This window comes from Antechinus flavipes, chromosome 3 (assembly GCF_016432865.1).
Source record: "Antechinus flavipes isolate AdamAnt ecotype Samford, QLD, Australia chromosome 3, AdamAnt_v2, whole genome shotgun sequence".
Lineage (NCBI taxonomy): Eukaryota > Metazoa > Chordata > Mammalia > Dasyuromorphia > Dasyuridae > Antechinus > Antechinus flavipes.
This window is the reverse complement of record NC_067400.1, coordinates 191158413-191182169: the sequence shown is the minus strand read 5'-3', so window position 1 is coordinate 191182169 and position 23757 is coordinate 191158413. Positions and strand designations below refer to the sequence as shown.

Sequence of the window (23757 nt, the reverse complement as noted above, 5' to 3'; positions counted from 1 at the left end):
TGATGATGTAGACTAGAATACCTTAGAGAGATTATGAGCATGAATAGATATTCTATAATTGTTTCCAGCTTGCTAAATTAATCCTGAAGATTTGGCACTTTGGGTACAGATGCATTCAAAAATGTTAATCAGATTCAACCACTTTCTCTTTGCCTCAACATTTTTGAGTTATTAAGTGACCCTTTCACTCAAGGCAATTAGGGTCTGAAAAAATAGAGTCTCCCTCAATATCCCAGGGCTTCAAAATATGGGTTTGCTACCAGTATGGCATTGATGTCCTGAAGAACAAGAAGTGTCCTTCAAGAATAACTTTTAGAAGAACCTTCAGCAGAGTTGTAACTGAGATTAAGTTTCATCCAGCAGAAATATTTTGAATGGAAACTTCCTGACACCCACTTTATGTAGAAACAGGGCTAATTTGAACTAATTTGAGCCTACATTCTCTAAAATTGAGATGGTAATGGAAGAATATGTACTCAAAATATTAGAAAAATTACATCTTCAAAGCAAACATTCTTTTAAAAAAAATCTCCATTTTATGTTAAATGGAATTATAATAATCTTCATTGGCCTATAATATTGAAAAGATAAACAAACATCTCAGTGTACCCTAGAGCATTTGATAGGCAGATACAGCCTCTATAACCTAGGGATTGAGAATGCAGAGCCTGCATGCCATGAGAGGAAATATTATTTTTTTTCTATAGATGCTTTAAGATAAATTGAATCCATGTTTTGTTAATATTGTATGGATTAGGAAGTTTTCCAAATGTTATTGTGTATTTTTCAGTTTTTAAGAAAGAAAATTAAGACTGGTATTATGTTTATGTTAATTAACACTTTCCCATTGAGTTTTGATTTTAGAATACTATTTTCTTCTTCTATGATAATAGTAATAATAATTAATATAATGCCATTTGAATCTTTGCCTCTTGGACAATCATACTGTGAGTATCATCATAGACATTTGAGACTCAAAAATCAGCTACATACTTTGCCCCAGAATTTAGCTATTTGCTATAAGAGAGATTTCTAGAAAAAAAAAAAGATGATAATCCATGTTTTCCATGCAGTTTTTTTTAATAGGGTACATTATTACTCCTTGTTCCCTGTGAATTCCTATTATAGGCATCTGTGGTAAGAAGGTCAAGAACAACATTTTTTTTCTCTTTAATAATAGGTTACATTGAGTGAATCTGTTGTATCACAGGTAGAAACTTTCCTGTTTTATGCTCATCCTTTCTCAGTTGGTTAGTTTCTTTTCCTATAGGATTGTTAGTCAAAGCAGTTACTACCAACACTAGCTACATTCTCTATAACTCCTTTTCAATTTCAGTAGTATTTCCATAGTTCTATAATTTAGAAAGTCAAATCACCTCTTAAAATACCCTTTTGGAAATAATGGCAGTAAGTAGATAGAAATTTATGGAGGATGAAGAATAGAAAGATTCTTACTTCGTTTTCATTTTTTTCCCCATTAGTATGGAGAGACCATTCCAGTTACATGTTCTGACCTTAGTGCTGTATCCACTCACAAGTGACACATTGCTTTTCCTCCACATGCCACAGGGGATCCATTGATAAAAGATAGTCAACTAAGTTTCTTTTTGGGCTCCATGGAAGAAAGGTAAAGGCAAATCAATCAACAAGCATTTATCAAAAGCCTACAATGTATTAGGCATTATATTAAGCACCAGGAATATAAAGACAATGAATCAGATAATATCTATTTTCAAAATATTTACATTCTGATAGGCATTAAAAATGTCTCAAAGAGAATTGGCTACAGAAATAGGAATGATCAAACTATAGTAATGCCCCCAGGGAGGAGAGGAGCTAGGAATCTAGAGCTCATTCACTAAAAAGGGACCTTACTCTAGATTCATATGATTCAGTCTTGGAGGAGTCTGATCATTAAAAGAAGAATTTAGTTCCTTCTTTTGAACTCTGGAAGTTTATACCACTCATGTATAGGATCTCCCCAAAAAGAGGGAGTAAAAAGATAAACTAGAGCCTTGGTTTGTATGAATTACAACAAAATGGGTCAAGTCCTCAAATTGAAGAGAATACCAAATCATCTTGTCTCCTGAGGAACCTGCATGGCAGTCAAGAAGCAACAGTTAGAACCAGACATGGAACAAAACTGTCTAAGTTTGGGAAAGGAGTACAACAAGTCTATGTATTGTTACCTTAATTATTTAACTTATATGCAGAGTATATGGTGTGAAAGGCCAGGATGGATGGATCAAATGCCAGAATTAACATTTCCATAAGATATATTAACAATCTCAGACATGCAGATCATATGAATCTAATGGCAGAAGGTAAAGAGAAATTAAGAAACCTTTTGATGAGGGTGAAAGAAGAGAGTCAAAGCTAACTTGAAGCTTAACATTAAAAATTCTAAGATCATGGGAATCGGTCCCATTAATTCCTAGCAAATAGAGGGGAAAATGGAAGAACAGTCAGATTTTATATTCTTGGGCTGGAAGACCACTACAGATAGTGACTGTAGATATTAAATTTAAAAACTCTTGCTTCCTTGGAAGGAAAGCTATGCCAAATTTGGATAGCATTCTGAAAAGAAGAAACACCACCTTGCTTACAAAGGTCTGTTTACTCAAAGCTATGAGTTTTTTTTTTTTAATAAGAAATGTATGTTTGTAAGAATTGGACTATTAGAAAAACTGAATATCACAGAATCTACACTTTCTAATTGTGGTGTTGGAGAAGACTTCTGAGAGTCCCTTGGACAGCAAGAAAGCAAATCAGTCAATAAGCAAATTCATTCAAACCATTTAGTGGAAGAACAAATACTGAAGCTGATGCTTAAATATTCTGACAACATAATGAGAAAACAGAGCCTGATGTTGGGAAAAATTAAAAGGAAAAAGGGGATGGCAACAGATGAGATAGTGTCATGTAAGCTTAGGCAGATTTCAAGAGATAGTGGAAGATAAAAGAGCCTGGAATGTTGTGGTTCATGGGGTCACAAAAAGTTGGATATGATTGAATAGATTAATAACAAAAAGGTACTCTGTATAATTTAGATCAAGTAAATATAATGATAATTATCTTACTGCTTTACAATTATATCTTTTGAAATGTACCCTTGTGAATCTGATGCAAATTTAATGCAGTCATACACCTAAGGCAATAAGACTGCATATATAGAGAATACAACTAGAAATCTTTAGTTGCTCATATATTATGTCATATCATACTATCAGGAAAAGTCCAAATAAAGATGTTGTTGGAAAGGACCCAGTTCTGAACACAGCATATAAGTCACTGGAAAGGACCCCCTTATTCTAAGCATGCTTTATAGCAAGGAATAATGATTCTACTAATTACATGCATTATAAACAATTACATCCTCTAGGTCAGAAAAAACTACCAAGGAGAGAATCAGCTTCATTCAGGAATAAAATAGAAAAGTAACCACAATCTTTTAAACACGTTAAACCACAAATATTTCAAGTACAACAAAAATTTTCTATTTAATCACTCAAAGTAAACCATATCCCTACAATTATTATTTCCAGGGACCCTTTATTCAAATTTCAGGTGGGATGTCATGGTCATATGTTACTTAGGTTACTTACTTTAAGACTTTACCTCTTTTGTATGGGAAGCCCCTCTCCATCCCTCCTTTTTATCTTTAGGCCTTATATTGTTGCATTAGCAAAAATGCCTGATATTTGTATAAATTGTTGTTAACTCAATTTTAAATTCTGCAAAAAAGTTCTCATTCTGTAAAGTAACTGGTATGCTATACAAATTAATTTTATCTCCAATTTATAGAAAAAAAACAGTGAAGCTCTGGGAAGCTAAAAGTAAAATGACATAAAGCTTGTTATTTACCCACCATACTCCAAGAACAGAACTCTTTAAATAACAAGCTGCTATTTAAATGGTAACATTTGAAATAAGGATACTATAATTTTCTTTTGAACTATATTCAAATTTTTATAATCAAATGATGATACCTATAATTTTATAAAACAACAAAATAAAAATACAATTGAATTATTAAAATCTTGGTCTACTATGAATTTGTAATTATTGTCTTCTATGTAAGAATGTTCTCTATTTCAGGTCTCCTATATTTAGAAAAAAAAGATACTCATTTTCTCCCTTTGTTAAAATAATGTGGAAAAAAACCTCTAAATTTTCTTCTAATTCTGAGATTCTATTATTTTTTATTGCCATTCATTTTCTCTCTCATTCTTATTTTTTGTCTTACTCTTCTTTTTCATCTTACTCATTACTTTCCTTTTACTTATTTTTCTTTTTGCTCCTATTTCCTTATCACTTTTATTCTTCCTCTTTCCCCTCCATTTTTGAAATACCTTGATTTTTTACCTTCTGGATATTTTAACAAACATAAGGCTGTCATATGGTTACCACCAATCATGTTTGAATATAGATCAATTTGTTTCATTGTCTTTTGACTTCCAGGGTAGCCACAGTTGTTAATTGTCCAATTTGTTTTAAATCAATATTTGATATTTTATTTGAATGAAATCAAGCAGTGATGTTAACAGTATAAGAATAAATATAGAAACATTAGCAGTGATTTATTTGCACTTATTAAATTATATATATATATATAAAATCAATTATTAAATATGCATGGATAAAAACAGTGTTTGAAGTTAGAAGAAATTTACTTTAGATACTATACCAGGCAATTTATCTAGACTGCTGTTGATAATTTCCATTAGAACAAGGAATTTTTCCAAAAAGTTAGAAACTTGGCAGTGTATTATTTTTCTTTAATTTTGTCTATTCTAATTTCTTCTATGTGACTTTGAAATGTCTTTAGCTAATTTATCAAGCAATATCTTCTTTTCAAACATCAAACTGACGTTTAAGAGCTCCAAGTTAATGGGCAAAAAAATGACATAACTCTTGAGGCATACAGTGTAAAAGTCATAATGTATGACTAAGAGGATGACTCAGACCCAATTATATTAAATAGAATGTTAATGATGCAGGTGGGTTTAGTAACATTCCCCATCTAGCTACTTCTTGAAAATAGAACAGGTGGTAGCAGATATGCACACATTAAACATCTCTGGTGTCACATTTTTTTGTCTTTTGAAATAGATCAGAAGAATTGCATCCTTGAAATTATATAATCATACCTCATTCCCAAACTGTTTAATGTTTTGGAAAAAAATATTGGAGCCAAGCCTATTAGAAAAAACAAGCAACACAACTACTCATTTTTGGAGGGAATTCATTAGAATATAGAGATAGTTTAAATGGTAATGTTCTTATCAACATGCTCTAGGCTTAAGAAAATAATATTTAAAACTGAGAAATGTACTATATTTTCACAGGTAGCTCCAAGGCAAACCCTATGTGAAATAGTATTGAACTATGGAAAAGATAAAGTTGATTTCAATTTATAATCAGAAATGCAGTAACATTTGACTTCCAAGTGAACATGCTAGAAGACCAGTTTTTGGAGAATACTTCATAAGTCTCCTTTATAGATAAATGTATCATCATCATAATAAGAACTTTTCTAGCTAAAGATTATGTAGACAAACTAACTTGAAAAAAAATGAACTCAAAGTAGATATGTGAAATGACCAATGGCTTAATTTGTGCATTTAGTGAATAATTATTTTGTGTTTTAAAATGGCTGTTTTCACTCAATTTATTCTTTCCTCAAAAGCTAACAAGTCAAATAATACAATTGCCATCTATTTGTGTTTGTACACATATATAAACCAAAAATCATGATAGTATTGATAACAAATAGCATAAGCCAGATTCCACTGAAGGTTGCAAAGCCTTTTGGATAAAATAAACAATTAACAAAAAAGTAAGTACACAAGAAATAGAATGTGTTTCTTAAATGTTTGCTTACCCATTTATTTTTTCTGCTTTTGTTACTTCTCAACCTCCAGCTAAAAACCCGGTCTTGAAAGATGTCTGATGTAACATTTTAAGTTTTGATAAGCCATACTTAGTCATATTAAAATAACTGTTCAGAAAGATATCCTGAAATAGTCCAGCTATTATACTAGACATTAATCTTAACATAAATTGTATAACCAATCTAGTATTTAAATAGATTTGAATACATTTATATATGTACATCTATATATCTATCTTTTCTAATCTGAATATTGCCCCGAAACAAGGGTCAGGAATTACCAACTAAACAATTAAAGTGAGTTAAATAACAAGATAAAAAACCCAAGTAAGGCAAACTTTTATAAAAGGGAAAAAAAAAACTGCAAAATAGGGCAAAAACCTGTTTTTGAACAGGTACCAATGCTTTATTAATTTAATTTGAAATGAAATCAAAGATTTACATAGATTGAGATACATATCAACAGTTTCAAAGTGAAAATGATAAATTTAAAATATATTAGTAAGTCAATATGACAAAACATAACAAATGAGAAACATTTTAATGAGAATAAGAAAAGGTTTTAGAATATAAGGTTAAGATTAATTTTTCTAAAATTAAGTTGCTTCTAGCAACTTTTCCCCAGTAGCATTTTTAAATAAACAAATTCTACCCACCATTTCACCACCTAATGATAACTGGCTGAATGTCAAAGAAAGTTTCATTTTCTTTACTCACAATATAATTGATCCATTATATGCCTAAGGTTCAGAAAAATTCTCAAACCATACTTCCCGAGGTAGCTTTCCTTCAGAGAAAGGCAATAATAATGCTTCTTATTAAGCTGGTGGCAGGGAAAACTTATGGAGACAAACAGTGCAAAACACTCTAGGACAATCATATTTTATATGAGTAGAAAGGAAAAGCACCTAGTGAGTCATTCAGAACTAGTCGTTTTAAGAACTCACAGAAAAGAACTACATGAAATGTGTCAGGGATTGCATCTACTTCTGAACAAATTCATCCCTGTGGGAATCTGAGTCTGGTTTCAGAATTAAAATTCATTAAATATTCATAAAAGCATCAAGAGAAAATCTCCTACACAATTCAAAAGCTGATTTTTCAGTTATATAAAAAATGATATTACATATTTTCATTTTGAAATAATTATGCATTTTACGTAAAAATAATATATCATTTTTTAGAATAAAATAAGTTTTCAGAAATCTGCTTGAAGTTCATATATGGTAGCAGAAAAATAAAATGAGTTGTCTTTGATTCAATTCCAGTATTATAATGAACAATAATTTGGTTGTTTATTGCCTCACTTTCTATTTATCAAATTCTGCCTCTCCATTTTTTCTGCTCTTTTTAAATCCCTATACTTTTCTATTTTTCATGTTTGCCAGGCCATAACAAAGAAGCATACTGTACCTCTTCTGCTGCTGGTTGTTGCAGATGTGGTTGTAGTGGCTGATATGGAAACAGAAGTTGTGACTGTTGCAGTGGTAAGGGAGGGGATGATAGTGGTAGAAAGCAAAGTGTTGGAAATATCTGGTGAGTGGAAAAAACAAAACGTAAAACAAAATAATATCATGCAAACAAAAGAGAAACACAATCATGGTTTAAATTATGCATACAAATATATGTAAGTTTAAAATTAATATGCTTTAAAGGGCTACTTCAGGTAAAACATTTCACTACAATTCTTGGCATTCTATCACTCATTTTCATGCTCCAAAAAGAAGAAAAGAATCATCATTGTTTGGAACTAAAAATAATTTTTTTTCTAATAAACAATGAGTGAAATTTAAATGACAAGAACTCATTTTCCCCCTCAATGGATCATTTCAAGGATCTCACAGAGGGGAAGTAAAATAAAAACATGCTGTGTAAGAGGAAAGACAAAAACACACAAAGACACACATATGGAAATAAAAGAAAAGCAACACCACCATATTAAACCAAAGAAAACAATGTTAACAATGGATATGCATGTTAAATAATTTTTCTTTTAGAGAAACTTAATGAAAGGAAATAGGATGAGAGTAGTCTTTAGTAACTTTAAAAGTATGTCAATATATTTGCATCTCCTCTTCTCCAAGAATATTTTTAAATTACATCTTTCTGTAGAAGTTCTTTGTTCTCCTTGTAGTTCTTACCCCAATTAGCTGGTGACATCTTCTCTAATGTACCCTGGAACTAGTATATCAGCAAAGTCATTTAAAAAGATACATATATATAAGTTTTAAAATAAAAATTGTTAAACAGTTAAATGTTTGGCATAATAATCCTTGGTAGCTATTCACATACATGGTTCAACAGGAGATTTTACTTCCCACTATCTTGATGAGTAAATTTTGTTAAGAGAATAAAAGAGATAACTGCCAATCATAGTGCTATATCTGTGACAGGACAATCCAAACTCATTCTTTTTTTAATATTTGAATATATATTAGACTGTAAATGTATAAATAAAAAGGAAAAGCTCAAATATAATATTGAGAGCAATAAAAATCAGTCTTTTGACTTAGAACCTATTACAAAAATAAACAACAAGGAACATCATTAAAAGTCTGAAGTCTATGAGATAATCTGGAGGGCCTAAGTTTTACTTAAGGTGACTTCAAGTCCTATTTTAGAGTAAATAGGCATGTAATTTACCAAGTGAAGAGTTCATAAATTATTAGTAATTACTCTCCTAAGGTTCTGATTTCATGTGTTTGCCACAACAGTCCCTATCCACCACCCCTCCTTTTTTTTCTTCGGTCTACTTGACATATCAGCTCTACTAGTTACAGTACTTGGAATTTTAACAGCTATAGAACTCAATGCACTAACAAATAAAATACCAATAAAACCTCTTATACATTCACACAACTTCTCAAACATGTTAGGATACTTCACACACATTTTCGACCGACTAAACCCCCTAACAAGTCTCCACATAGGTCAACACATTACATTTTGCTATTAAAAGGTTTCCCATCATCCACTCAGTTAAACTCTGAGTCACACCAAAATTTCAGTTACTTTGCTTTTGACAAATAACATTCATTCCATTTCAAACTACTTGTTGGATTTTCTGCATTGGAGATATTTTAAAAAGCTGACATGATATCCCTCTCTCATCTTGATTATTGATGTTTACACCTGTTTTTCAACAGGGAAATATTCCCTAGCAAGTTAAATTAAGAAAACAACATTCTAAAAACTCCATGGAGCTACATTAATCACTGGGGAAAGTTCTGGTATTGCCTGCAGTGTGACTGCCATGATAATTAAGTAGAATGAGTTTTTGACAAACATTATAAAGAAATGACCATGTTTCAAAACAGACACCTTATGTTTGCTCATTTTTACATTTTCATCCTATAGAGTGTAACATGTCTTATTAAAAAAAGATAACAGAACAGAGGAATAGGGGAAATAAATGGATAAGATTTATTAGATGTAAAGGCATCTACATACTGATCACTTTGAAACAACAAAGTTAAATCTGCACTACTATAGTTACACTACTTTGTTCATAGTAGGTCCCTGATAATTATCTGTTGGATGAATCATTGAATGAGGCAGCATTTTCTAGTGTTATGGGTTCTGAAGATACACAGTAAAATTAATTTTATGAACTTGTATATGTAAATTTACTAACTTGATGCTGTTGGTTTCTTCAGTCTCTTTCTCTTCAACCATCCAATTCATTTAAATTACAGTTGTTTGCTACTACATAATAATTTAGACTAGGATTCTAGTTGATCTTAAAATAAGTCTTTCCATATCAGCTGTACCACCTCATTCTAAGAACTCAGAATAGATATTGCTTGGCATTTTTAGTTTACTAGAAATAAAACTTGGTGGTAAATTAAACTTTTCTAGCTTTCTATAACTCTATGGATTGTTAAAATCTTTTATTTTGACATGCAGCTGCTCAGCATATTTCCAAGTAATAACTTTTTAAAATAAAGTAAAACTACTGCCTAATTTTTTTAACATACAAAAGACACTTTTGACAACTTTTCTCTAGTTGTTAAAGGGTTGCTTTACACGTAAACTAATTTGTAAGAAGTTTATTTGATGTCTTTAAATATTTCAGTAATTTCATATTTTAAATGGACAAAAACATGTGGAACCATGTAGAAGAATATCATCTAATAAAGCCCTTTCTTTAGATAAGACTACTAGGTAAATAAGACTCTATATGTTTTAAATAACATAGAGAGCAGAAGAATTTCATTTTCTCATGGTCAGGTTCTTGGTCTTCCTTCACTGAAAGTGAGTAAGTTTTATCCTCACCAACACAATTACCACTGTTATTTCTTAGCTCTCTCTTCTAGGTCAACTAAATGATCCCAACAACCTTTATTTTTTCTATATAGATACCATGTTCTATCCTTTTCTAAGAGTGATTCTTTTAAGTAATTAAGATGCTGTATAAATTGTTAAACCTAAAAGCAGATGATATATCTTCATAAGAAACAATCCAGTAATAAATTAACTGGGACAATTGCATTATGATTTCTACTTCAAATATTTCTTTTTATTTCTAACATTTCTTTCCAAAGAATAACACCATATTATTGATTCTTCCTCATTATAATGCAGATACATCTAATATAAAGATATATTTTATGTTAGGAGTTTCTCTTTGCTGGAAAACATCACATAAATGATTTTTCTAAGTAGTATTTTCATTATTTTCCTGTTTGAAAAAAATGTAGAATCCAATTTCTCCAATATAAGTTTTAGCAAACAAAATATGCAAGTCATAAAAAATTCTAAGGTGATGAATGGAGTTACATTGTACTTTTTGACAGGTTTCTATTAAGATAATTTTATTTTCTAATGTTTCTCCTATTGTGATACTGGAGAAACTAATATAAATAATTTTAATGTCTCAATACCAAAATGTTCTCTGCTTCATTCTCTGGAGACAAGCAGCAGATTTCATACATTATTCTAAACAATTTCTTGAATATTTAAATGAATTTGTAATTTTATCTATTATTGATATAGATATTCTCTCCAATAATATATGTGGCATTGTATCCATATAGTTTATATGTGTGACCCCTATTCACATAATCTATTATTTACAAAGGAGGAGTCCATTTATATACAGAGAGTCTCCAAGTTTTCTTGAAATCCTAAGAAGACCAATGAAGCATGTAGACTACAAGTTGAGAACAAGTACTAATCTGTATTGACAGAGGACTATCCTGATTAAAAATAAACACCAAAGAAAATATTGAAGATTTCTATTATTTAATACAGAGAAGTAAAGAGACACAGAACAATTTATAAAATGATAACACTGAAAAACTTAAGAAAATTTGTCAATGTAATGATGACCCATGACTTTAGAGGACTAAAGATGAAATGTGCTACCTACCCCTTACCAGACAAAATGATGGAAATTAAAATGATGATTGAGACTTATATTCTTGAATGGGGCAAAAGGAGTAATATGTTTTGGTGAATGACACATATTTGTTATAAAAAATATAATAGATATATGTATATATAGATGTGTGTGTGTGTATTTTTTAATGAAAGATGGTATAATAGAAAGGAAATAAATTTTATCAAAAATTCATTAGTTGAATGTAAAGGACTGCTTGCCATCTGGAGGAGGGGGTGAAGGGAGGGAGGGGAAAAATCGGAACAGAAGTGAGTGCAAGGGATAATGTTGTAAAAAATTACCCTGGCATGGGTTCTGTCAATAAAAAGTTATTTTTTAAAAAATTCATTAGTTGAGCAAAGCCAAAATAATATATTAATCTGAGCAATTTTTAAAAATTATATAAACAACACATGTTAATATGAAAAAGGAAAGGACTATGATCTCTTGAAAAGAAACTAGTCCCAGCTGTACTATTGAGACCTGGGCTGGATTGAGAAGGATCCTGGTGAGTGTGAAAGCAGTGGGGTAGGGATGCTGCAGGCTATGGGCTCTTACAGGAGAGCAGAGTTCTTGGTTTTGATTCCTAGCCAGAGGGAAGAACTGAAGGCTATAATTACTGGAGGGTTCTCAAGGAGCAAGAGCATTTCCAACTTAATATGCCAAGGGCCCCTAGGTGTGGCTTAGAGGGGGGAAAGACTGCAGTGATTGAGGCCAGAACAAAGCTCAAAAATTAACTGTAAGAAGGACCTGAAGCCAGAGGCACTATATCTCATACCCTTAGACATGACTGGTGAATATAAAACAAATTACAATAAATATAACAAAACAAAAATGAGTAGTCAAAGGAGAAAGAACCCAACCATGGAAAACTACACTGGTAATAGAGAAAACCATAATTCATCTTCACAGTAAAGCTCCTATCTCAAAGTGTAACATTAAAAGTGTTCCATTAAATGGTCAATGCCCAAAAAGAATTCCTAGAACTCAAAGAAGACTTTAAAAATCAATGAGAAAGATTGAGCATTTAAAAAGAAATTAAGAACATTCCAAGAAAAACAAGAAGATTGTGAAAAGAAATCCAATCAACTGAAAAGGAGATCCAGAATCTAAAGGAAGAAAATGACTCCTTGAAAATTTGTCAAGGAGGCCATTTTGGAGGTCTTTAACAGAATTCGGTCCTGCTACAGAGACAACTCCCACCTTGGGCAGGAATGGATGGAGAAAAATCATTGAAGTACAGTGTGGGAGAGTTTGGAAGAGCTTGCTAAATAATTGTAATCATTTCCTTATCACATTTTCCTCCAATATCCTCTTTTTCCCTACCACTCCTAACCCCCCTCCCCACTACACACACATCCAAATCCCAAACTCTTTCATAGTTTTTGTACTAACTTCTATTCAGCTTTGGACTTCTGGTGCTCTTTGGGGTTTTTGTTCTAACTTCTATTCAGCTTTGGACTTCTGGTGTTCTTTGGGGCTCCAAGAGCCTATTTACACATGGGTCTGGAAGCCAGAAGAGTGAGGTCCCAGTTCTCTGACGGATGCTAATTCCTCTCCACTAAACATCTAAGACCAGATCATAGCAGATTATTTTTGGAAGACTATGAGATGCTGGATGTCCCTGGCCACACAAGGTTTGGAAAAAAAATAGAGTAATATTTTGGGGAACTGATTTCAGCCAGAAGAAAATTTTTCACTCTGAACCACTGAGGGAGACAAATCTTTTTGGGGTAAAATATCTTAAAGAACAAGAAAATTAAAATCTACCTTTGAGGATAAGAAGGTTTTCACAAGAACATACAGATCATGCACATTCAAGCACACAAATAGATACATACACACAGAGAGACACATGCACACAATCTCACTACCAGTCTTATTCCTTCGTGGTCCTTTCCACCACGTTTCTGCAATGGTGTGTGATTTCCTTCAGCCCAGAGGTCTTACCTCTTTACTTTACCTAAGCCTGTGTATTTACTTTTTCACAAAGTTAAATCCAGTCACAAAATCAAATCGAAAGCATTGGGACAATCAATAAAGACTTTTGCTTTTTTTTTTTTTTTTTGCCTCATACTTTCTGGCACTAAAATAAATGCAAGAAATTGAAATTTAATTACTTGAAAAAAAATTAGGCAAGAGGAAGTAATAAAATAAACAAGAATAAAAAAAATAGAAAAAATGTGAAACATCTCTTAATAATAAAAAAAAGCAAACTGACTTGGAGAACAGATAAAGAAGAGAAAATATAAGAATAATAAGACTGCAATAGAAGAGATCTTAATATAATAATACAAGAAATAATTAAAGAAAAAGTATCCTGAAGTATTAGAATAAAAAGATAAAGTAGAAGTTAAAAAAAATCTACAATCACTTGAAAGAGATCCTAGGAGGAAAACCTACAGAAATATTATAGCCAAATTCTAAAACTCCCACCTTAAGGAGAAAATATTATGAACAACAACAACAAACTCCACATAATTCAAATATGTCAGTCACAATTAGAATTTCACAAGACCTAGCAATGGTTACACTGTAAGTCTTGGAATACTACATATAAAAGAGCAAAATAACTGGAGTTGCAACAAAAAATAGTATGCCCAACAAAGTTAAACATAATTCTGAACATTAACAAGAAAGAATATTCAATGAATTAGCAGACTTTCAGGATTTTGTTTTAAAAAGACCTGAACTTAATAGAAAATTTGACATATAAGATTCAAGAGAAATAAAAAATAAACATCAAAGACTAGTTTTCAAGAGACTTAATAAGGACAGCTATACTTTTTATACATGGAAATGTGAAACTAACATCTAAGATTGTCATTAGTAACTGGGCAATACAATAGACAGACTGGTGTAGAGCTGAGTCTGATGTGCTTCTAACAAGCAAAACAGTGTAGGAAAAGGTAAAAAAAAAAGGAGTAATTATTTCACATAAATAAGATCTAGAGGAAGAAGTGATATAAAGGAATAATGAGGGAAAGAGGGCTATTGGAATCCTACTCACATTGCAAATGGGTTAAAGAGGATACAATACATACATATGTATCTAGAAGGATATAAAAGTTTTCTAAATTTAAAAAGAACTGAGGGTAAAGGAATAGGGCAGGAGAAGAGGATAAAGGATGGATTTTAAGAGAGAACCCTCCTCATATCAGATCTGGGTTAAAGAGAGAGCAACATATACATTTGCAAGGGAATAAAAATAATCTAAATTTATAAAGAAATAAGAGGATGAAGAATAAGATAAAAGGGAGGTATAGAAAAGAGGTGTAGATTAATGGGAATGTGATTTGGAAAGGTATAAAATTCTTCAAAATTCAAATAGAAACAAGAAGGAAAGGGAATAGGGTTGGGAGAAAGGATAAGGGATCGGTTCTTGAAGGGGGAGGGGATAGGTTAAGTAATAGGAAAACAAGGTTTTTAGTAGAAGTAAAATAGAAAGAATAGAAATAGGATGAGAAGGATAAGGAGGGAAAGAGGAAGAAGGAAAATAACAAATAGTTTTAGAATGTAAATTGGAAGAATCCACCTATAAAATCCATCCATAAAATGGAAACAGCTAATAGAATAAAATAAAATTTGAACTCAACAATATATTTCTTTCAAGAAATGTTATAAAAATAGAAGGTATACACAAATATAAAATAAAGATCAGGAGTAGAATTTATTATAGTAATCATGATCTAAAAGTTAAAGCTAAAATAAATTAAGAGAGAAAAATAGGGAAATTACATTATATGTTAGCCATATTAATATTGTTTTAGACCATTTAAAATAAGTAGACAGTATAAGGTTGGAATATTGCTATATATAGGAAATGATGAGACTTAGAATTTAGAACTTAGACTTAGAGCAATTTGAAAAAAAAACTTTGCTGTGAAAGATGTTATCCACCTTTAAAGCAACAGAGGACAAGAGGAAATCATGATAATATGGTCTTGCATATATGCATATGAATGTATATGCGTATATCTGTGCACAATTATATAAACATGTATATGTATATTCATGCATAATTGTAGTCTTCTTTGAAGGGTGGGATGGAAGGGGGGAAATAACGTAATAAAGTGCACAGCAGAGAACAAAAGAAAACTTACAAAGCAAAGATGAATAGCTCAGAATAGGATGTGTACTATATTTATTACATTGGCTTTCTTGAAATGGGACTTCATTGCTTTATATTTTGAATCCCCTCCTGTGTGCAATACATATGGCAATTTTCCTCCTTTTATTATTTCGTAATTAATTTAAATTTAAAATAAATGTAAAAAGAAAACAAATTCTAGGAAATTATCATGTTTTAAATAATAGTGACAGCATATTTTGGCTCCAAGAAAACAAAAATAATGAGCATCAATTAAATCAGTCAAATGTACAGGAAATTCTCTGCCTGGAAGTAAAACCAGCATTTATATATTGCCTATTATGGTCCAAGTATTGGGTTAAGTGTTTACTTGTTCCTCATTGCTGTCTATTATTTTCTCCATTTTACAGTTTAGGAAACTGAGGACAGAAGTTACGTGCACAGACTAAATATATGACTGAAAGTCATATTTGATCTTGTCTTCCTGACTCTAGATCAGTGACCTATCTACTGCACCCTCAATCTTCATCTATAAATGTAAATTATGAGGAGATTATTAAATATAATGGAAATCAGAAGAGAACAAATATTTAATTTTATTTTTTCATTAAATTTAATATTTCACTAAAATTTGCATTTCTCTGGATTCAGGTACCAGATGAATTTGAATATAGAGAATGATATATTCTGTAATCCAATATTAGTGGTTTTTTGGTATAAAAAGGCCTTTTTATTCTAAATCATAACAAAAATTTGGAAAGGGCAACATTTAGTCTCTGAATTGGAAAAGGAAAAAAAATTGTTTTTTCACATGAAGAAAAGAATAAAGGAATGGTAATAAATTAAACATGACTTGATTAAAATGATATTTTAGATAGTAAACTAAATCTCAAATTGCTGTGAGAAGATTTTATTAAGTAGAGAGAGATGACTTATATATTTTATCTCCAAAGGAAGTACCTTTATAGGATGATTCCAAAACTAGGAACCATCTTGAACTTTTATAAGCTACCTTTTCAAGCTACATTTTATAAGCTATGTTTTTCATTCTAGGCCTCCACAATACCTCCTGGACATCTCTAGCTTTGCCTTCTCCACTGGATTGTACTCAGATTATCATCTCCACTTCCTTCTTACCAGAAATTTTGATTCTGCCCCTGAAACAACAATAGGTTTTGACAGACTAGCTTTAGACTATGTCTGGCTACCTCCAACCATTCTTTCAAAAGATTGAGTGTGCCTTTTCTCTCTACCCAATTTCCAGCTCCCTTTTATATGTTTTCATTTTGACATGAGCTTGCTTGCTTGCTATTATTTCTATTCCCAGTACTTAGTACAGTGCTTATCACATAGTAACATTTTTTATCTCTTTTATTGAAAATGTGTTTGACTATCATCTGGTATGACAATCATTTATGAGCTCTAAATAATAGTTGTCATATTATTAATAACACTTTTATAATTAAGCCACAGTTATGAATTTCTGAAGAAACTTTCAGAAATTTTGGCAAATTTTGAGAAAATAAAAACATGCCTAATTGTGTCAGAACACATTTTCTGATACTAGATGAATAGTTTCACCTGAATGACTCAATTACAAAGACTGATATAAGCCTACTGTTATGAGTTCAAATGTTGGAATTCTTGTTCTTCTCAAAACACAGCCAGTTTAGAGGCTTAGAGCCCTCCGAATATCTCCAAATCCAAAGGTTCTGTCCTTCAGCCTCTGCCTCTGCTTTCTTCAGCCTCCAACCAACACAGAGATGGAATGTCTCTCTTGTATCCTTCTGGGGAGCCCAGGCACCAACTACAGTGGTGTGAGATGAAGATGAATCTGGTTGTCCACTGAACTCTCCACTCGTAGCTTCTTCCTCTGTAAACTCTTCGTCTGCCACCAGCCAGCCAAGAGGAAAAAATGTATTCTGGAATGGCTGTCTCACCTTATATGTGAATCTTCTGAGAGAATGGGATTATGGGTTTTCTCCCATAGTGCTCTCTGGCCCAAAGAGCTTTAAGGGAGGTGTGGACTCCCTTGAAGTTAGAAAGTGTACTTTCTGAAGCTAGCATACTTGTGGACTCCAATGAGTAAAGGTGTGAACACAAGCCTTGTATTAATTAGTTCTACTTAGTACCTTGTTTCAGGTTCTGGCCAAAATCTTCTTGTAAGATTAGATCAACTCTAATTAGTTAGCAGTTAGTAAGGATTCCAACAGCCTACCATTCTAATAAGAAGTTTTATGTAGTAATTCCTAGAAGACATTTAGACAGAAAGGTATAGAAACTCATTAATATTTTAATAAATATTAGCTGATGTTTGAAGCTATCATAAAAGGACAAGGGAATTTTTTTTCTGCTAACTTACAGTATTTGAATTATGATGAAATATATTTTCATATTGATCATTAAAAAATTATCATTAAATGATGTTTTTCAAGTCTAACCAAATTTCTCAACATATCAGAACTCAACTTCAACACAATGTACAGAAACTAAAGCTAACCAATGTATACAACACATATTCAATATAAAACAGGAAGATTGAAAAAGTCAATGATTAGTGAATGTTAGGTTAAATCAATATAAATCTGACATTCTATAATAAATACCTGTAAGTATTTATAGTCTTAGTTTGTCATCATTATATGTAACAGTTCTTTCCCTCTGACAGACTGGCTAAAACATATTTTCAATGCTTTGTGCAAGGTAAATAGAAACTTCTTGGTTATTTTCTACAAAACAGAAAAAAAGGTATGTTTGGGAATATATTTTTTTTTTAATTTAAAGTTCCAATCTACTTTATAAAAATAAGTATAGGGAAGACTCTTCAATACTCATATTCCACATATATGGCAAAAAATTCAAATTATTTCCAGCTTTCTCAAGAAATCCTGCTTGTTAAATTATGTGCCCCAAAATCTAGAGGATCATCTCCCTGAAGAACAGTTTATGACCTTTTATCTTGGTCACTCCTAAGTGTCATATTTATTTGTTCTCCATCACCTAAATTAATCTGTGAACTCATCTTGTTAGGTATTTTTTTCAGTGATATAGATCACAGTTAATCCTCAGGCAGTGAAAATTTTATGCTCCCTAATATGCCAAACATGGTGGGGAAACTTGCTATAAGTCTTACGTCATATGAGTAGCAGTATAACCCAAAAGCACTCTGTATGCTATCTTTTACTCTCACCACATGACTGGCCAATTACTTTTCCATTCATACATCTTTTATATATCTTTTGTGTCCCTTCTTGCCTGTAACAACTGATAATATATCACGCCTTAGTTGTACCTACCATACACTGTTCTCTATTGTTCTTTTTGGCAACCCACAACATTGATCCTTCAGATGTCCTTTTCTTCCATTATTCACAACCATAATACATGTTTAGAGAAACAGTAATAATAAAATTTTACTTTTTTATCTAAGAGAGAATCTTAACTAAAAGGGCTATACAATTCCCCAGGTGAAATCCATGCTGTTCCAATCTTCTATTTAGTTCTGGCAACCGTTAACTTTTTTTTTTTCAATTTTTTCAATTTTTTTTTTATTATGGCTTTTTGTATACAAAACATATGTATGGGTAATTTTTCAACACTGACCCTTGCAAAAACATTTGTTTCAATTGTTCCCCACATTCCCTCTACCCCCTTCCATAAAAGGCAGGTAGTCCCATACATGTTAAATATGTCAAAGTATATGTTAAATAAATATATGTATACATATTTATACAGTTATGTTGTTGCACAAAGAAGGTAAAAATAAGCTGAGAAGAAAAAACAAAAATGCAAGCAAACAATAAAAGAAAAAGTGAAAATGTTATGTTGTGGTACATACTCATTTCCCAATGTTCTTTCTCTGGGTGTCTTTTCTCTGGGTTCTGTTCATTACAGATCAGTTGGAACTGATTTGGATCCTCTCATTCTTGAAGACAGCCACATCCATCAGAATTGATAATCATATATTTGGTTGTTGAAGTGTATCTCCTGGTTCTGCTCATTTCACTTAGCATCAGTTCATGTATATTTTTCCAAGCCTCTCTGTATCATCCTACTGGTAATTTCTTATAGAACAATAATATTCCAAAACATTCATATATCACAATTTATTCAGCCATTCTCCAATTGGTGGGCATCCATTAAATTTCCAGTGTTTAGCCACTACAAAAAGGACTGCCACAAATATTTTTGCATATACAGGTCCCTTTCCTTCTTTTAAGATCTCTTTGGGATATAAGCCCAGTAGTAACACTGATGGGGTATGCACAGTTTGATAACTTTTTGAGTATGCTTCCAAATTGCTCTCCAGAATGATTAGATATGTTCATAACTCCATCAAAAATGCATGTGTCCCAATTTTCCCACATCCCCTCCAACATTCATCATTATCTTTTCCTATCATCTTAGACAATCTGACAAGTGTGTAGTGATATGTCAGAGTTGTCTTAATTTGCATTTCTCTAATCAATAATGATTTGGAACACCTTTTCATATGACTAGAAATAGTTTTAATTTCTTTATCCGAAAATTGTCTTGTTCATATCTTTAACCATTTATCAATTGGAGAATGGCTTGATTTCTTATAAATTCGAGTTAATTCTGTACATATTTTGGAGATGAGGCCTTTATCAGAAGCTTGAGCTGTTAAAATGTTTTCCCAGCTTATTGCTACCCCTCTAATCCTGTCCACATTAGTTTTATTTGTACAAAAGCTTTTTAACTTAATATAAAAAAATTTTTTCTATTTTGTGATCAGTGATGATCTCTAGTTCTTCTTTGGTAACACTTTCCTTCATCCTCCATAGGTCTGAGAGATAAACAAAACTATGTTCTTCTAATTTATGTATAATCTCATTCTTTATGAATAAATCATGAACCCATTTTGATCTTGGTGTAGTGGGTCCATGCCTAGTTTCTGCCATACTAATTTCCAGTTTTCCCAGCAGTTTTTGTCACATAGCAAATTCTTATCCCAAAAGCCAGGGTCTCTGGGTTTGTCAAACACCAGACTGCTATAATTATCGACTATTTTGTCCTGTGAACCCAACCTATTCCACTGATCAACTAGTCTATTTCTTAGCCTATACCAAATGGTTTTCGTGACTGCTGCTTTATAATATACTTTTAGATCTTGTACAGCTAGGCCACCTTCATTTGATTTTTTTTTCATTAGTTCCCTTGAAATTCTTTACCTTTTGTTCTTCTATATAAATTTTGTTGTTATTTTTTCTAAGTCATTAAAATAGTCTCTTGGGAGTCTGATTGGTATATCACTAAAAAAAATAGATTAGTTTAAGTAGTATTGTCACCTATCATATTCACTTGACCTATCTAAGAACACTTAATATTTTTCTAGCTGTTTAGATCTGACAATTTTTGAATGGAAAGTGTTTTGTAGTTTTGGTCATCTATTTCCTGACTTTCCTTTGGTAGATAGATTCCCAAATATTTTATACTATTGACAGTTATTTTAAATGGAATGTCTCTTTGTATCTCTTGCTGTTGGATTTTGTTAGTGATGTATAAAAATGCTGATGATTTATATGAAATTATTTTGTGTGCTGCAGCGTTGCTAAAGTTGTGGATTATTTCTAAGAGCTTTTTAGTAGATTCTCTGGGGTTTTCTAAGTATACCATGATATCACTTGCAAAGAGTGATAATTTGGTTTCCTCATTACTTACTCTAATTTCTTTAATTTCTTTTTCATCTCTTATCAGCTTTTTCTAATATATTCTGGGTGCTAAATGCGGTCATCACAACAATTTCTGTATTCCCTCCTGCTTAGCTTACTCTTTCCCTTTTCACTTTTCCCCTCCCACTTTTCAATGAGGTGGGTGAAGTTTTTCTGTAAAATGAATATGTCTAACATTTTTCTATTTAAGCCAATTCTGATGAGAGTAAGATACACAATATGCTCATTCCCTTCCCTTCTTTCCCTCAGATATCACAGGTTTCTTTTGCCTCTTCATGAGATGTTGTACCCCAACTTTACTCTTTTTCTGGTACAATTTCCTTTCCATCTCTAGTTTCTTTTTTATATTATATTATATTCCCCAAATATGTATTTAACATTTTTTTCCATTGTTTAATTTTTTTGGTTTTGCTTGACTAATTCTTGGTATCTTCTTGAGTCATTCATTTCTATTTCTTCAGCTCTGATTTGTAATGAATTATTTTCTTCATTTGATTTTAAATTTTCTTTTTGTAATTGTCCAATTGAGTTTTTAAATGAGTTGCTTTGTTTTAAGGATTTTTTTTCCCACTTCACCAATTTTATTTTTTACAGAGCTATTTTCTTTTTCCAATTCTGTTTTCCAATTCACTAATTCTGTTTTCCTTGGAATTGCTTACCAACTTACTAATTCTGTTTTTCAAGGATTTGATTTCTTTATTCACTCTATCTTTAAATGAGTGGGATGACTTATCCAGACCCTCTTGCCAAGCTTTTCTTTCCCCATTTTTCTTCTAGCTTTCTTGTAAGAGCCTTTTTAATTTCTTCTGTGAGAGTCTTGTGTGGTGCAGTCCAGATCATATGCCACTATGGGCATTCATCTGAAGATAATCTGTTTTTATTCTCCTCAGGGTTTAAAGCCTGCTCTGTATAGAAGCTATCAATAGTTAGAGTGCACTTTAATTTTTTACTCATTTTGACAAAAAAGAATTAAAGAAAACAAACAAACAAAAATAAAAAGCAAATACAATCTGCTTTTTGGGTCAGTGTGGTGTTACCATGCTTCCTCTACAGACTCCAGAAAGTAGCAGTGAAGCAGCAGTGGAACTTTAATGGCTGTGCTGCCTGCATAGCCACCACTCTCTGAAACTCTGAGAGCATGCTGAGTCACGCTGGGTGTTGGGTGGGTGTGGTCAGGTTCTGAGAGACCCCAGTGTTTTGGGATTGAAGTCTTTATCCCCTGTGTTTATGGCTTCTCTGCTGATCTACTGGCTTGTTGCCAGGGCAAAGTAGCTCACACTGGATAAAGTTCTCCCCACAAATTTTTAGATAGCTAAAACTACACCCTGTTCCCCTCCAGTCTGCTCAGTGTGAGCTGCCTTCCATGCTCTCACTGCCTGCCTGCCTTTTGCAGCTGGTCTAAACATCTCTGCCTGTGAGCAAAAACAGACTTTTTCTGGCGAATTTCAAAAATATCTTCTTTTTTTTTTTTTTTTTTTTTGACAAAAGGTAGATTTATTTGGGGGAAGGGGTTACAGACAAAATGAAGGGATACAATAGACATCAGGAATGGGTAAATGTGAAATAGAGTGGGATGAGTATACAGTTAGAAAGGGAAAAGACAATTTTCCAGGAGAACTCACAATTAACTAGGAAAAAGGAAATACTCCCTGAGGTGGGAGAAAGCCATTGTCTGGCAAGTTAGACTGATCAGAGTTAGCTAGAACAAGGAGAATGGTGCCATTAGAAAGAGGGCACTCTGTGGGAGAAAAAGAAAGCACTTCATAATGGGTTTAGTCCTTCATCATAAGCATCTCTTTTGTAGGGGAAAAATGGTCCTAGGGCTTCTCAGGGAGACCCGAGAAGTAAAGGCAGGAACTCAGAGGGAAGGGTCAGGAAACTGAAGGAATGCGTTTGGCTAAAGACATCTTTATTATTTATTGCTAATCAATATCTCAAAAGATTGTTTGACGATATCCAGAGGTGGGGGAATGAACAGTGAGGGTCACTAAAGAGTTCCTTCCTAGATAGTGTGGGGATAATAATAGAATTATTTCATAATAGCTTCTTCCAGAGCAGAGAAGAGAAATATCACTCTGTATGTCTTTCTATGTGTATAAATGGTAGAATGTGAGGTTATTGAGGGCAAGGACTCTCATTTTTACTTTAGTCTACAGGGTACCCAAACACATTTGTTGTTGTTCCATAGTTCAGTTTTATCAGACTTTTCATGAGGTTTTTTGGCAAAGATACTGGAGTGGTTGAGAGATCTAGACATAATCGGTGCTTAATAAATGCTTGATGATTGATTAGAAAATGGGTTGATGCTATTGTTATTCCCATTTTTTGGTTGTTTTTATTTTTTATATTTTTTTACTTTATTTTTTAATTTTTTTAAATTCTGTAAGTAGAGTTGCCCAGATGAGGACCAAACTGAAATTTAGAAACTTCCTACCTCCCCCCACATGTTCCCCCCCATATCTCTCTCTTTTTCTCTCTCCTTTCTCATATTCTCTCTTTCTTTCTTCCTATCTTCCTTCCTTCCTTCCTGATTTAAAAACTGTTATAATGAATACTGGACCAGCAGCAAGTAAACTCACCTGGTCCTGGGGATTTTTTCTTGTGGAGTTGATTAATATCTTTTTCTATTTCTTTTTCTGAAATAGGACTGTTTAAGCAATTTACTTCCTCCTCCTCTGTTAATTTGGGCAATCTATATTTT

The 23757-nt window shown here is 32.2% G+C and overlaps 1 protein-coding gene across 2 annotated transcripts in view; it reads right to left on the bottom strand.

Annotated features, from left to right (window-relative positions):
* Window positions 1–23757, bottom strand: part of CADM2 (cell adhesion molecule 2) — a 1468479-nt gene that overhangs the window by 89935 nt on the left and 1354787 nt on the right. Inside the window, exon 9 of one of the 2 annotated variants that reach the window (XM_051984362.1) lies at window positions 7307–7426. The exons of the other annotated variant lie outside the window; for it this stretch is intronic. Within the exon in view, the coding sequence (XP_051840322.1) occupies window positions 7307–7426 (120 nt within the window). The remainder of the gene's footprint in view (window positions 1–7306; window positions 7427–23757) is intronic. 2 annotated transcript variants of the gene reach the window in all.